At 49.1% G+C, this 13,591-nt stretch overlaps 1 protein-coding gene across 1 annotated transcript; it reads right to left on the bottom strand.

Moving 5' to 3' along the window:
• Nucleotides 1-326: 326 nt before the first annotated feature.
• Nucleotides 327-7,767, bottom strand: CFL1 (cofilin 1). Its single transcript, XM_053368298.1, has 4 exons — nt 7,575-7,767; nt 4,477-4,784; nt 3,159-3,235; nt 327-1,220 (listed from the first exon to the last, which is right to left on the bottom strand). Exons 1-4 carry the CDS (start codon nt 7,575-7,577, stop codon nt 1,108-1,110), a joined length of 501 nt encoding a protein of 166 aa, XP_053224273.1. The 5' UTR covers nt 7,578-7,767; the 3' UTR covers nt 327-1,107.
• Between the last annotated feature and the right edge of the window lie 5,824 nt (nt 7,768-13,591).

The following is a 13,591-nucleotide window of genomic DNA, read 5'->3' as shown; positions in this document are numbered from 1 at the left end:
CTCTTGTGGCTAGAGAGATGGGGTGGAAATCATGTGGGCATCACCCGGCTAATGCTGGAAGCAAAAAGGTGGGTGACCTGTTTCTAGTACCGATGGAGGAAAAGGAGGGGGGATTCTGTCTGACCTCTGGCAGAGGTAGAATTTTCTCAGAACAACAAGCAGATTTAGTGACCTGGCGCAACTCACAGGTTGAATGGGTTGCTTTTCTTGGCAGAGAATTAGGAAAGTTTTAACACCAAGTACACACAGCCCTGTGCTTAACCCCCAAGGCTCAGGTTGAGTGAGAAAGAAAAAGGGGGGGGGTAGAGACAGACACACCCAAGAGGTAGCATTATTTAATTTTTTTATTGAAGATCATTGGTGCTGCTTCCATATTTTGTTAATTCCACCCCCAACATTGAGATGGGTGCAACTTTCTCCACAATATCTCATTTATACACAGTACTACGGACAAGCACAAAGCCACTATGGCGGTAAAGAGGGAGGGGTTGTGGGTCACTGGGAGGGGGGGCCGGGAACACAGCTGCCATTCCACATTTGTTTTCCAAAAACACACATACAGAGACCAAAAAAAGAAAAAAAAATTACACACTGGGAATGATGGACTAATTTTGGAATGAGGGGCCATGGAGACCCCTGCCTTTAGGTGCCCCCTTCCTTTTGCCCTCCCTCCCACACCATATTCAAGCCTTGGCCAGGAGTGGAATCCTGCTTGAGAGTGGTCCCAAAGCTGGAATGGAGGAAACCAATGGTCCCATGGGGTGAAGGAAGCAGCCAAGAAGTGGGGCCTCAAGGAATGCCACCTTAAGAGTCTAGGCTTGGAGAGGGGGAGGAAGGATAGAGGAAGGTTTGGGGGGCCGGGGAACAGGGAGAAGGAGTTGTAGCTGGTTTGGCAAGTTTTAACAGCAGCTGCAAGGTTGGGCTGCAGCTGCTTTCATGAGAAGGGAGCACCAGAGGGGGTAAAAAGGTGAGAAGGCAGAAAACCGGAACCTAACTAAAACGGAGAACCCACCCCACGTCCCACCCACCGAACCCCCAAAAAATGATAGCACAGGGCCAATAATATGGAAGCTCCGAAGACGCTGGCACAACGGGAGAGGGGGTGGCTCACAAGGGCTTGCCCTCCAAGCTGATGACGGCACTGCCGCCCAATTTCTCCGCAAGGGTGCAGCGATCCTTGACTTCCTCGTAGCAGTTTGCTTGCAACTCATGCTTGATCCCTGCAAGGGAAGAGGTGGGGACATGAGTGGCTCTTGCAGACCTCCATCATGTATTCCTGCCCAGCCAATTCAACAGGCCGATCCCCAGATCAAACAGCACCCCTTCCCCACTAGCAGCTACTAGAGATAGAACAAAGGCTGAAGAACAACAATGCCCCCCCCCACCTGTTATCCACCCCTTTAATCCCAATCTCTGTATTTAGTCCACCAACACAGCTCCCCAGTCTCAACAACCCACCACCTCTGCAATTTGCAGCAGGCACAAATTGCACTGGCAATTTGCACAGCCAAAGTCACTGTCAGGTGGCAGCTGGAAAAAGCTCTCAAGAACAGCCTCCACCAATGGTACCCTCCAGAAGATCGTGGACTACAGTCCCCGGCAAGCTGGGGCTGGTGAGAGCTGCAATCCTGAAACATCTGTGGGACGTCAGGCTAGCGAAGGCTGCCCAAGAAACTTATAAAGAGATGGACTTCTTTGTCTCAACGCTCCATTTGTAGCATCTGAAAAGTCATTCAGCCTGCTTAGCTGCTATTCAGATGCAGGGAAGTGTGGGCCGGTACAAAGTTGGGAGACAGTTGTGGGAATTAGCATGCTGTTCTCAGACAATGAGAGTGAAGGTGAATGAGAAGGCAACATAGAAGGGACCAAAAGTAGGGTTTCAGCCCAATCAACTGTTTATTCAGGAAGCAAAGGGAGCCCTGGTTGGGGAAGTTTTTAATGTTTACTGCTGTATCATGTTTTTAATATTTGGTTGGGAGTCGCTCAGAGTGGCTGGGGAAACCCAGCCAGATGGGCGGGGTATAAATAATAAATTACTATTAAATTAATATTTCACCACTACATTGTTAACAGCCATTTTAAGGGCATTTCAAAGATGCATAGCGCTGAATCAATGTCTAAATCTGTCCCACTGATTTCAACATTGCCAACTTAATTCTGGATTCAACCCACAATGATATAACTGAAACATTGCTGGGGAGGCTCAAACCTCTAAATGAAGGGTGGCACCTGTTCCTGGACAACTCCCAGCATACCTGCCTATGCTGGCTGGGGCTAATAGCAGTCCAGCAACATAGTGTGAGGGCCATAGCCTGGCCATCCCTGCTCTATGAGCCTCTGAGCACAGCACTACCAAGCCTTAAACTTTGGTCCCTACCATTTGCCACTTCTGATCAAGTGAAGGCCTTCTTTCCATTTTGGGAGAGGGGGGAGCCTTATTGCAGATGGGACCATGGCACAGGAAAGCAGAGGCCAGTGTCAATTTGATTCTCACAAGGTCAGTTTCTGCCCCTCCAAGATGGTTGCAGAGAGGCAATCACAAGAGAAAAGTGTCTTACAAAATTACCGTATATACTTGAGTATAAGCCGACCCGAATATAAGCCGAGGCACCTAATTCTACCACAAAAAACTGGGAAAACTTATTGACTCGAGTACAGGCCGGTTCACCACACCACAAACTTCCTGGTGGGCCGGAGTGCGTGTGTGTGTGCATGCGTGCGTGCATATGGCAGAGGGGGCTTTTCTCTCCCCCCCCCGGCCCCTCCCGTCCCCCTGCCTACTTAGAGGCCAATGGTAGCAGCGGCGGAGGAAGAACAAGCAGCCCAAAAGGGCTGCTTTCGGGCTGCTTGTTCCTCCACCGCCAACAGCAGCAAAGGGGACCCTCACTCAAGTGTAAGCAGAGGGGGGTTTTTTCAGCATAAAAAATGTTCTGAAAAAGTCAGCTTATACACAAGTATATACGATAATCACTACACAGACAGTAATTACAGTGGCACTGACTGGCAGCTCTCCAGTATTTCAGACACGGCTGGGGCCATCTGAGCCATCTGCGTAAGAGGCCTGTGCTCTACTGCTGAGCTACAGCCCTTCCCCCAGCAGACCAGTCCCCAACTCCTATCCCCCTGCTGTGAAAGAGGCAAACCGCACCAGTTCTCACCTGTTAATTTTTTCTTGATGGCATCCTTAGAACTGGCATAGATCATCTTGCTCTTCAGGGGGGCACACTCAGGCGCCCTGCGGGGAGACAAAACAGCAACCTCAGCATCAGGAGCGTGACCAGCCCCAATTCCCATGGGAATAACAAATATATATCCTCCCTTCTTAGTCTCAAGGAGCGGACAAGGATAGAGGAGGGAAGATGCCTAAGGGTATAGCAGCAGCCACGTCATCCATATGCCTAATGGAGTCACTTCCTCAAACGGAATCCTGGGACAAAGACATTTCCCCCCTCACCTGCTGGAACAGAGGGTGGGGGAACTTGTGGTCCTCCAGATGTTGTTGGGACTGCCTTCGGTCTCAGCCAGCATGGCCAATGGTGAGTTGAGCCCAGGAACGTCACGAGGGCCCAGGTTTCCCCAGTTCTGTGCTACAGATTCCATGACCTACAGCCTTTTAAATTGAAGACTACAACAGGACAGCCCAAATTTCCTTGCACACTGTGTAGGGCAACAATTGCCTCCCATTCCTGGGTTGTGTATACCGCCCCCCTTACCTGAGATATACAGGGTGTTTAAAATGGTTGTGCTGTTGCTGTGCCACAATTTGATATTGGCACAAACTGAACTGCTTGGCAACGGATTTCTATTCTCCGCATCCCAGGTATATGGGAGGCGGGTGCATACATGTGGAGGATGCTTCCCTAAAAGGACTTTAACCCCACGTTATCATGGCAACAGTGCCAGGAAGCACTGAAGGTGCCTGAGGCAGCGATCTACCCCTATCCCTAGGACTTCCAGGCAAGCCACATCAAAGCAGCTCTGCCCCCATTGTCAACTCTGAAAAGAACTAAGGTGAAATCCTCGAGTTCTGCCATGAAAATCCTAGAGCCCTCAGCCAAGCTCAGTCACTTGCTATCTTCTCCAGCGGGTTGCTGTCAACTCTTTCCAAGGCATCAACAGCCCTTGGTTTGACACCCGGGAAGAAGAGTGGCAAGACAGGTCCTGAATAAGCCTTTTCATGAGATCTGGAAGCAAGGCTAGACTGGGGGAGGGGGATGGCTGGAGCAGATAGAATCCGTGTCCAGCTCAGAAAAAGTAGCCAGGGAAATAGCCTCCAACAAAGGGTTCCAAACACACCAGACCCTCTGCTCTGATTGCATTTGCTTGGTAGCATTTTTCTGGCCAAAAGAACTACTCTTCAACATGATTCCGTGAGTACGGGAAGGGGGGGAGCCTGGGGGCAGGGGATATGGGGTGGCCTGGCAGTAGCCCCAGAGTAGGCTTTAGTTTGTTTTGTTTTTAGGAGGGAGTCCTCACCAGAAGATGAAGACAAGGTCCTCCTTTTTGCTTTCCTTTGTCTCATAGGTGGCATCGTAAAGGGCATAGCGGCAGTCACAGTCCGGCAGCATCTTGACGAAGTAGAGGTAGGGGTCATCAATGGTGTCCCCCACATCCCCCACCAGGATCTCCTTCCCCTCTTCCAGGATGATGTTCTTCTTATCTTCGCTCAAGCAGAAGAGCACAGCTTTCTTGCGCTTCTTCACCTCTTCTGGGGTGGATGCTTTGCGCACCTTCATGTCATTGAAGACCTTGATAACTCCATCGGAGACGGCTACGCCAGATGCCTGCCCAGGGAGGGAGGGAGGGAGAAGGGAAAGGAGTCAGCCAATAGCCACACCAAAGCCTCCACATGTGGGAGAGAGAATAAGATGCATTCCCTCCCACTTTCACAGTACTGGATCTCTGGGTTATCCAATGAACCAGATGGCAGGAGAATCAGGACGGATAAAGAAAATACTTATTTGTGTGGTGCATAATTCATTTACAGAATTCGCTGCCACTTGATGTGGTGATGTGCACTAGCCCAGATGGCTTTGAAAGGGATTAGACAAGATTACTAGCTTCCCACACATGATGACTATGTGGACCCGCCCATGTTCAGAGGTGCAACTGTGCCTGAATATCAGTCACTGGAGAGAAACACCAGGTTGCCCTCATGGCCTGCTTAACTGTGGAAAAACAGGATGCTGGGCTGACTGGGCCTTTGGTCTGATCCATAGAATCACAGATTTGGAATGGACCCTGAGGACCATATAGTGTAACCCTCTGAAATGCAGGAATATGCTGGTGTCCCATACGGTGTCTGAACCCTGCAACCTTGGCGTTATCGGTTCCATGATCTAACAAACTAAGCTATTCAGAATGACATCCAGGCTGATCCAGAAGAACTTACATTTACCCATGCAAATTAGCAAATGCTCAAAAATGGATCTGCAAACTCACTTGCCATAAGAATCTTTTCAAACTCTGTAAAGCATGAGCCATCACTGCTCCCCCCCCCTTCTGAGTGCTTCAGAAGTAGAGCATGACACAGACCAGCCCCCACCCTCTTCCTGAGCTCAGAACTGGGGAGCAGAGATTTTTTTCCCTGATCTTGCGCTGCAGAGGCAACTTCAAAGCACATGTGCAATGGAGATAAGCCTCAAACTCCCCATCCCTACAGGAAATGAAGAGGAAAAGGTTTAAGGCAACCACAAATTTTGGTCGGCTACTGAGCCCAGGCAGTTATGGACAAGATTCCAGAGCCTAAACCTAGATGCCTTTCCCTATCCTGGTCAGAGCAGGTTCTGTGAAGAAACTGACTCCAACAGAGTCATCTGGAGTTAAGCCACATAAAACTTTTTTTTTAACAAGGACTTCTTCAAATGACTAGACAGTGAATTTTGGACAGACTTCTCTCTCTCTCTCTCTCTCTCTCTCTCTCTCTCACACACACACACACACACACACACAGGGGCCCATCCAATTGACCTTTTAAACAGAGTCAGAAATTCCCATCACTAAAATGAAGAGATAGAAGGAAATGAATTCAGGTTAAGGTTAGGATGATGATGGAAGGCAGGATTGGGAGTGGTATATACGGGCGATTTAACAGCCAGAATTGGAAATAAACCAACTAGGGAGTGTTTTTTTAAAAGAAAAATCTCCTAGGTTCCATGCCTCCGAGGAGAGGCCAGGAGCAGAGGTGCTGGGAATCTGGCACTAGCTTTCTGGGGTGGGAAAAGCACAGAATGCAAGAGCAGAGACAGCAGGTGCCCCAAAGCCGCCAGTCTGGAGGGAGGTGCTTGGCCTCCTGCCTCCAGCACCAGAAAAGGAAGTAGACTTGTGTCGCAGGGGATGGGGGGGGGGGGAGGAGGGGGGAAGAGGAGAGGAGGTTAAGTGGCAGCATTCAGGAGATGCGTGCTCAGGACTGGTTTTTCTTAAGAGAGGGCGAGATCTATTGTCACCAGCAGAAGCTGGGAAACAACACGGGATCTCTTAGGAGGGGTGCAAATCCCGGGCAAGGGAAGCAGCCTGTCCAGTTCAGAGTTTGGGTAGTGAAAAAGGGGGTGCGTTTTTACAACCGGCAATAGAGAGCAATTTTGGCAAGGGGGAGGGGAGGAGAAAAAGGTGAGAGTATCAAGAGCCCAGGAATTTCTCGCCAGCACTATTAAGGAGTCTCTTGGCAGGCCAGCTCTTTGCTGCAGGAAGGATATAAACCACAAGCCTGAGAGTGTCATTTGATAGACATTTTAGGAGAGGTGCCACATTCAGCCAGCATTTAGAACCTGCTCTTTGGAGAGGGAGCAAATAGTTTTATCCAGGCCTTTTGAGTGGGGTGGGGGATAAAACTGCTGCAATGCCACAGCCACGTGAAAGTCTTGACTCCCCCCTCCCCGCGCCGGGACTTACACACAATAGGCTGCTCTATATATCCCTCTTCCCTTTCAACCTGCATCTCCGTAGAGAGAAGCTGCTGTTGAAAAGGGAGGGAGAGAGGAAGAGCGGGAGGGACGGAGGCGGCAGGGAAAGAACAGAGGTCCGGGAAAGGAAGAGGGCAGCGAGTTCCCTCTGCGCAGGTCTTTCAAATTAAGTCATTTTAAGAAGCAAGAAAGGGCAATGTAGGTTCGGAAGGCATTTGCACACCCCACACTTATGGGGGTCCTGGGTTCTAACCTCTCTCATCCAGCTCTACAAAATGGGGGGGGGGGTAAAAGGAAAAAAAGAAGATTCCATCCAGCATCACACCCCGTCAGAAGGGTGATATATAGGTCGGGTGTGGTGGGGGGAGGGGGAGGAGATTGGGAGGATGAGGGGCTTCCCTTCCCCCTCCCACTACAGAAAATAGCTCCTCCCCATGTGACTGGCCATGTGACTGCCAGAATGCGGCGAGGGGGGAGGACGGCGAGGGGCTAAGCGGGGGGGCGCTACATCGAGCCACAGAGGCACCTTCGCCGCCAAAGCCAGGTGGGGCGGGGGGAAAGGGGCCCCCGAGAGCCCCCCTCAAAATGGCGGCCGGGAGACAAGATGGCGGCCCGGTGTGTGGGGCGGGCTGTGGGGGGGCGGTGGAGGCGAGGGGCCGCGCCGGGTCTTACCATGGTGCTGCAGGCGACGAAGGGAAAGGTGAAGGAGGGAAAGAAGGTGTGCGCGGCGTCGGCGGTGCTCTTCGCGCTCGGAGCTGCTGCTGTTGCTGGTGCGGCGTCGGCGTCGACTGCTGCTTCCTTCTCCGAGGCGGCGGCTCCGACTCCGTCTGCGCGTCAAGCGAGGCCCGAAAGGAACTGCAGCCCCGCCCCGGCACGACGCTTCCGCTTTAAGGCGCCTCCCGAGGAGGAGCCGCTTCCGGTCCGGCAGCGCGGTGTACCATGGGAAACCGAGTCCTCCCCCATTCTCTCTCTCTCTCTCCCCCTCCCCCCAAAAAAGGCCTCGTCTCCTTTCCACTGGCCTTTCCCTTTCCCAACACCCCCCACAAGAATCCTGGGAAACGTAGTTCACTGAGACAGGCCGGAGTGGGGGAACCTGCGCCCGCTGGAACTCCAGTTCCCATCATCCATGCCAGCCAGCCTGGGCTGATTGCCGGGGATGCTGGCAGCTGGAGTCTAGTCAACCTCTGGAGGGCCACATTCAGCAAGCAGGGGGCGTTTTGAGCAGGAACTCGGGGGAACTGAGTTCCCTTACCTTTTAAAAATGAAATATATATTTTTTGTCTGGGGGTGCAGGAACAGATACACACCCAATGGCTGTAATCTATAAAGTTGTGGCCATTTCCAATCCAGATCATTGTCTGCTTGACTTTATTAATCACATTTTACATTTAGCCACTGCCCGTGTTGGGGGGGGGCACTGTGACTAGACCGGCAATAAACAAAACAAACTTCATGGTGAGTTCCCCCACCTTTTTTCCAGAAATAAAGGACTGGGGGTAAGTGTCACAGAGATAGAAGGGAGCAGAAAAATCTTGTGTTTTATCTAGGAATTATTATGTTGTACAGTCATACCTCGGGTTACAGATGCTTCAGGTTGCATTTTTTTCAGGTTACCGGAAGCTGTACACCGGCTCCCTCAGCCAATAAAGCGAGATGAGCACCGCAACCCCAGAGTCGGCCACGGCTAGACCTAATGGTCAGGGGGCCCTTTACCTGCCGAAACCCAGAAGTACCAGAACGGGTTACTTCTGGGTTTCAGTGGTTGCGCATGCACAGAAGCGCTAAATCGCGCTTTGCGCATGCACAGAAACACTGAATCGCAACCTGCACGTGCGCAGACACGGCACTGCAGGTTGCAAATGCTGTGGGTTGCGAACACGCCTCCCGCACAGATCACGTTCGCAACCCGAGCATCCACTGTATTTAGTAATAAGTAAATAGTCCTTTTTTCTAAACAAAGTGTTTAGTGGTACTCTCATTTTGACTCAAGAAAATCACCACTTTATAGTTCAAATTGGGAAAAATAAATACAGTAAATGGACAAAAGTACAAAGATTCACATTTTTAGGGGTATGCATACCCCTGCATCCCCCCAGAAAAAAGCACTGAGTAATAATAAGCAACAGTAACAGAGTAAAGAAGGAGAGAGTAACATCTGTTGCCTTCCAGATGTTACTAGACTCCCATCAGCCCTAGCCACAGCAAGCCAGTGCCAGGAATGATGGGAGATTTAGTTCAACAAACATAGGGAGGCCAACGTGCACCCCTTTCTTGGTGTGATAATATTATTTCCAGATGGCCAACCATGTTAGTCTGTGGCAAAACCAGCAAAGATCATGTGATGTGTTAAAGACCAATAAATATACCATAGCACAAACTATAGTGGATTGAAGTCCACTGCACCAGGTTGCCTCGAGTGTAATCCTGAGCTACCTGTGTGTGCTTAGGTGTGCTTGTATTGCAATCAGTGAGGTCAGAGACGCAGATAATTATGTAGTTGAAAGGGTGGTGGCTGACCAACTGCAAACATGCCTAGATGAAGCAGATTATCTAGCCCTGTTTCAATCCAGCTTCAGGCCTTTTTATGGCAATGGAAAACCCTTGGTCACCCTGCCTGATGACCTTTATTGTGAGAGAGACTGGAGAGAGCCAGATCCCTGTTGGCTCTCCTCAATCTCTCCATGCCTTTCAACACCATTGGCTACACTTTCTTTCTGGAACGATTTGGGGTTGCGACTTGGAGGCCCTGCTCTACAGTGGCTCTGCTCCTACCAGAAAGTACAGCTGGAATAACTGCCGCATGGTTTGGGGGGCATTGGGATCCCTCAGGGGGTCCGTCTATTTTGCCTCCTATGCTACTTTTGGGAGCAGTCTTCCAGGAACCTGGGAGCTCTATCTCTCCATCTAAATCAGGGGAGGCTGTACAAGTGCTGGACCACTTTCTGAAGGCCAATAAACTGCAACTGAATGCCAGCAATAGCGCTAATGACAGGCAATTCCTATATCTGGGAATGAAGAAGACAATAGCTTGGGAATGATCATGGATCCATTGCTGTCACTGGTGGTTTCAACAGCAAGTGTTTATTTCCAGCTCTGGCTGGTTTGCCTGCTATCCCCATTCCTGGAGCAGGACAGCAGTGTTTCAGCAAGCCTTTCATGACTGGACTACTGCAGTGCATTCTACATGGGGCTACCCTTGAAGATGCCACTACTAGTCCCACAAGTGGCTACACTTTAAGTCTTGCCTGGAGGGCCATATTTGCTAAGCCTAAAGTGACTCACCCATACTATCGCTTATGCTTGTCCTTCGCACTGTCAGTATTTTGGCATGCGTTTAAGACACATTTGTTTATCTTGGCCTTTGGAGGACAATTGTTGTCATAAGCCTGCTATTCCTTTTCTGCTGGAGTAGCAGTTTGACTGTTTTAGTTTTAACTTACCGTATTTTTCGCTCTATAAGGTGCACCAGACCACAAGACACACCTAGTTTTTGGAGGAGGAAAACAAGAAAAAAAATATTCTGAATCTCAGAAGCCAGAACAGCAAGAGGGATCGCTGCGCAGTGAAAGCAGCAATCCCTCTTGCTGTTCTGGCTTCTGGGATAGCTGCACAGCCTGCATTCGCTCCATAAGACGCACACACATTTCCCCTTACTTTTTAGGAGGGGAAAAGTGAGTCTTATAGAGCAAAAAATACGGTATTTTGTTTTTGGTTGTGTCTGTTTTCTAATGTGTGCTACCTTGAACTCCTTCAGGAGAAAGGGGAGGGAAGAAATAAGAATAAAAAGTAATATACAGTGGTAATTCACAAAACAGTTGTTGCTGGATGGGTGCTCTAGTTGCAATTCCTGCATTGCAGCGGGGGTACGGGACACTAGCCAGTGTTGCCCAAACTTGGCTTTCCAGCTGTTTTTGGACTACATTTCCCATTATCCCTAGACAGCAAGACCAGTGGTCAGGGATGATGGGAATTGTGGTCCAAAAGCAGCTGGAGACTCAAGTTTGGGAAACACCGGACTAGTTGATGCTCAGGGCCTAATCCAACTCTACAATTCTATGCTTTTATGTTAACAGAGTCCAACATTGGCAAGCCAATAAAGACATGTGGTGGGGTTTTAAAACTGCTTTGTCTCCTTCCCATTCAACCCACATGATAGCAATGATCCTCTTGCAGTTTAATGGTTGCAGCTTCTCTTCAAACTGTTTGAAGTTTTAAAAATGGAAGTTAATGACTTTTTTCCCCAGCCACACTAGGGCGGGCTTGTAGGTCTCCCACAGGGTGGATAGGAGACGGAGTCCAAGTGGTCGAATAAAAAAAATGTGCGTTTGAAAGGATGTTTGGGGGTTTAATAGAATTCAAGGCTTCTTGAACAGTCAAGGATTCTTTTTGAGACAAATGTCTACAGATTGTGCACACCTAATTCCTGGCCTCATCCTTCAAGCAACATGTGGCTAGAGTAAGATGGAGCAAGGGCATTTATTGATGAGAACGTTTTCATGCTACCATTTGGTCCTAACAGGGGCCCCTGAGGAAATTTAACAAAAGCAAAAAAAAAAAAAAAATCCATTTAAACAGTAAGAAAATTAAAGCAAAATAAAAACAAAACAAAACGAGGGGTACAGGAGCATTAAAATCCAGGTGGTAGAGACCCTCCTATGAAATTTTGGAGAGCTGCTGCCAGTCAGTGTAGACAATGCTGAGCTAGATGGACCCATGGGTCTGACTCAGCTCAAGTCTGCTTCCTGTGTTCCTGTTTGATTTGGAAGAGCCGTGGGTCACCACAGAGCATCTGCTGTGCAGGCAGAAGGCCCCACAATTTCCTAGAAGGGTCTCTACCAACCCTAACAGGAGATACAGGGGTTTGAACCCAGGAACTTCAACAGATGCTCTACCACTGAGCTAAGGGACTGGCTGCGAGGTGCCTGGGATCAAGACACCCACGTTCAAATTACTTGGCAGCACTAGAATGTGCATAACTCAACCAGCCTCCCACCGCAGCAGAGATCCTAGCCACACGCTGGGGCAGGGGGTGTGGGGGAATGAAAGGCTGAGGGAAGCTAAAAGGAACACATTTGTTCTGTGCTTTGATTTCCAACCACCCCCCATCCCTCCTCAGCACCTCCAGTTTTAATTTCCCATGGTTTGGTTAAAAAGAATAAGGAGGGAAAAGAGAGGAGAAAACCGAACTGGAAATTCTGAAGAGATTTTTTGCTCTGGAAATAGAAGGCGAGGGAAATTCTTTGGTCCCCGACGATTGCCGAGCGAGTGAGACAGAGTAGGCACTCATAAATTATATGCCCATTTTAGGAAAACATAAAAAGCCTGGAGGAAAAAGATCCACGTCTGCCAGCAGGAAAATAGCTCGGCTTAAAGAGGAGGTAGTTTGAAGGGCACAACAGCATCAGTGCTAGGAAGGTGGGGGGGGGGAGAGATGCCATTCCATTCGCACTGTTAGATAAACCTGCCTGATGCACACTCTCCAAAACAATATGGGGGTAAAGTGTGCATGAACTAGTGAAACAAAATGCATTGCATAAAAGGAAAATTCCTTTGTAAAAATTAAGCAAAATTGCACACTAATATGTGTATGTCAGGAGAAATTCAAACTGAAACATTGTTGAATTTCCATGAGGACTTCAGTAGCCAATAAAATGCTCTGCAGGTGTTGCTGGGACTCCAGCTCCCCCCACAGCCAGCATGGCCAGTGGTTAGGGATAATGCTTTCCCCCAGCGAGGCTGGAAATAGCACGGAAGACCTAATGGGGCCTGGGGGGTGGGGCGCAAAGAGGTTCCCCAGTCCTGCCCTGCAACGTACAGGAAATTTTCTTCTTTACAGCCCCATGAACAAAGGGCTCACTTGCACAAAGCTTAGAAAAGTTGTCCCTGGAAAAAGAAATTACATTAAAATGGTAGATTTCGAGCAGATCCACCCCACACATTGAAAGCACATCCAATACACATTGAAAGCACATGACTTCCACCAAAGAATGGTAGGAACTGTAATTTCCTACAGTTGCTGGGACCTGTGGCTCTGTGAGGCAGGCCCCCAGGATTCTCTGGTTGAAGCGATGTGCTTAAATGTGCATTGGGTGTGCTTTATACCTTATTTTCCTATAGCATACCTATGGTGTGGGTCTGCCCTATGGTAACTAGACCCTCTCAATGGAATTGCTGACTGAGTAGAGTTGCTGCTCATTTTACTGCTTCCTGTTCCTGTTTTTATAGTCATTTGATCTGCAAATATTTTGATTTCTGCTTATAAAACCTAATGGCCCATTTTATTTTCTGATTGATTGGAAATCCTACTACAGTGCACAGATGGTGGCGGTTTTAATGCATCATTTGTTTATTATTTTGCAGTTTAATCGCTGTTTCTTACACTGAGAGCCGGTATTTTGGGGCTGGTTGGAAGGGGATGTTTTGAACCTGTGGTGGGGACAGGCTCCAATGATGTAGCTGGACTACACGTCCCATCATCCCTTACCAACTGAGCATGCTGGTTGGGGCTAATGGAAGTTGGGAGTCCAACGACTTGCAAAGAGCAATAGTTTCCCTGATCCTTCTCTTTTTCCAAGAGAGAGGCCCAAAGGAACAGCCTGCTGATTAATTCATAGCACTTAATGGGTCTTAGTCCCAGGAAACTGCATATTAGTAGGGGCAGAGAATCTATTTCACTTTAAGGGCCACTC

This window comes from Podarcis raffonei, chromosome 16 (genome assembly GCF_027172205.1).
Source record: "Podarcis raffonei isolate rPodRaf1 chromosome 16, rPodRaf1.pri, whole genome shotgun sequence".
Taxonomy (NCBI): Eukaryota; Metazoa; Chordata; class Lepidosauria; order Squamata; family Lacertidae; genus Podarcis; species Podarcis raffonei.
This window is presented reverse-complemented; position numbering and strand designations above follow the sequence as displayed.

Coding starts and splice junctions, on each gene's coding strand:
- CFL1 (XM_053368298.1), bottom strand. Junction 3,236..4,476: donor GACCTTGTCTTCATCTTCTG/GTGAGGACTCCC, acceptor GTCTCCCCGCAG/GGCGCCTGAGTGTGCCCCCC. Junction 1,221..3,158: donor CATCAAGAAAAAATTAACAG/GTGAGAACTGGT, acceptor CTTCCCTTGCAG/GGATCAAGCATGAGTTGCAA.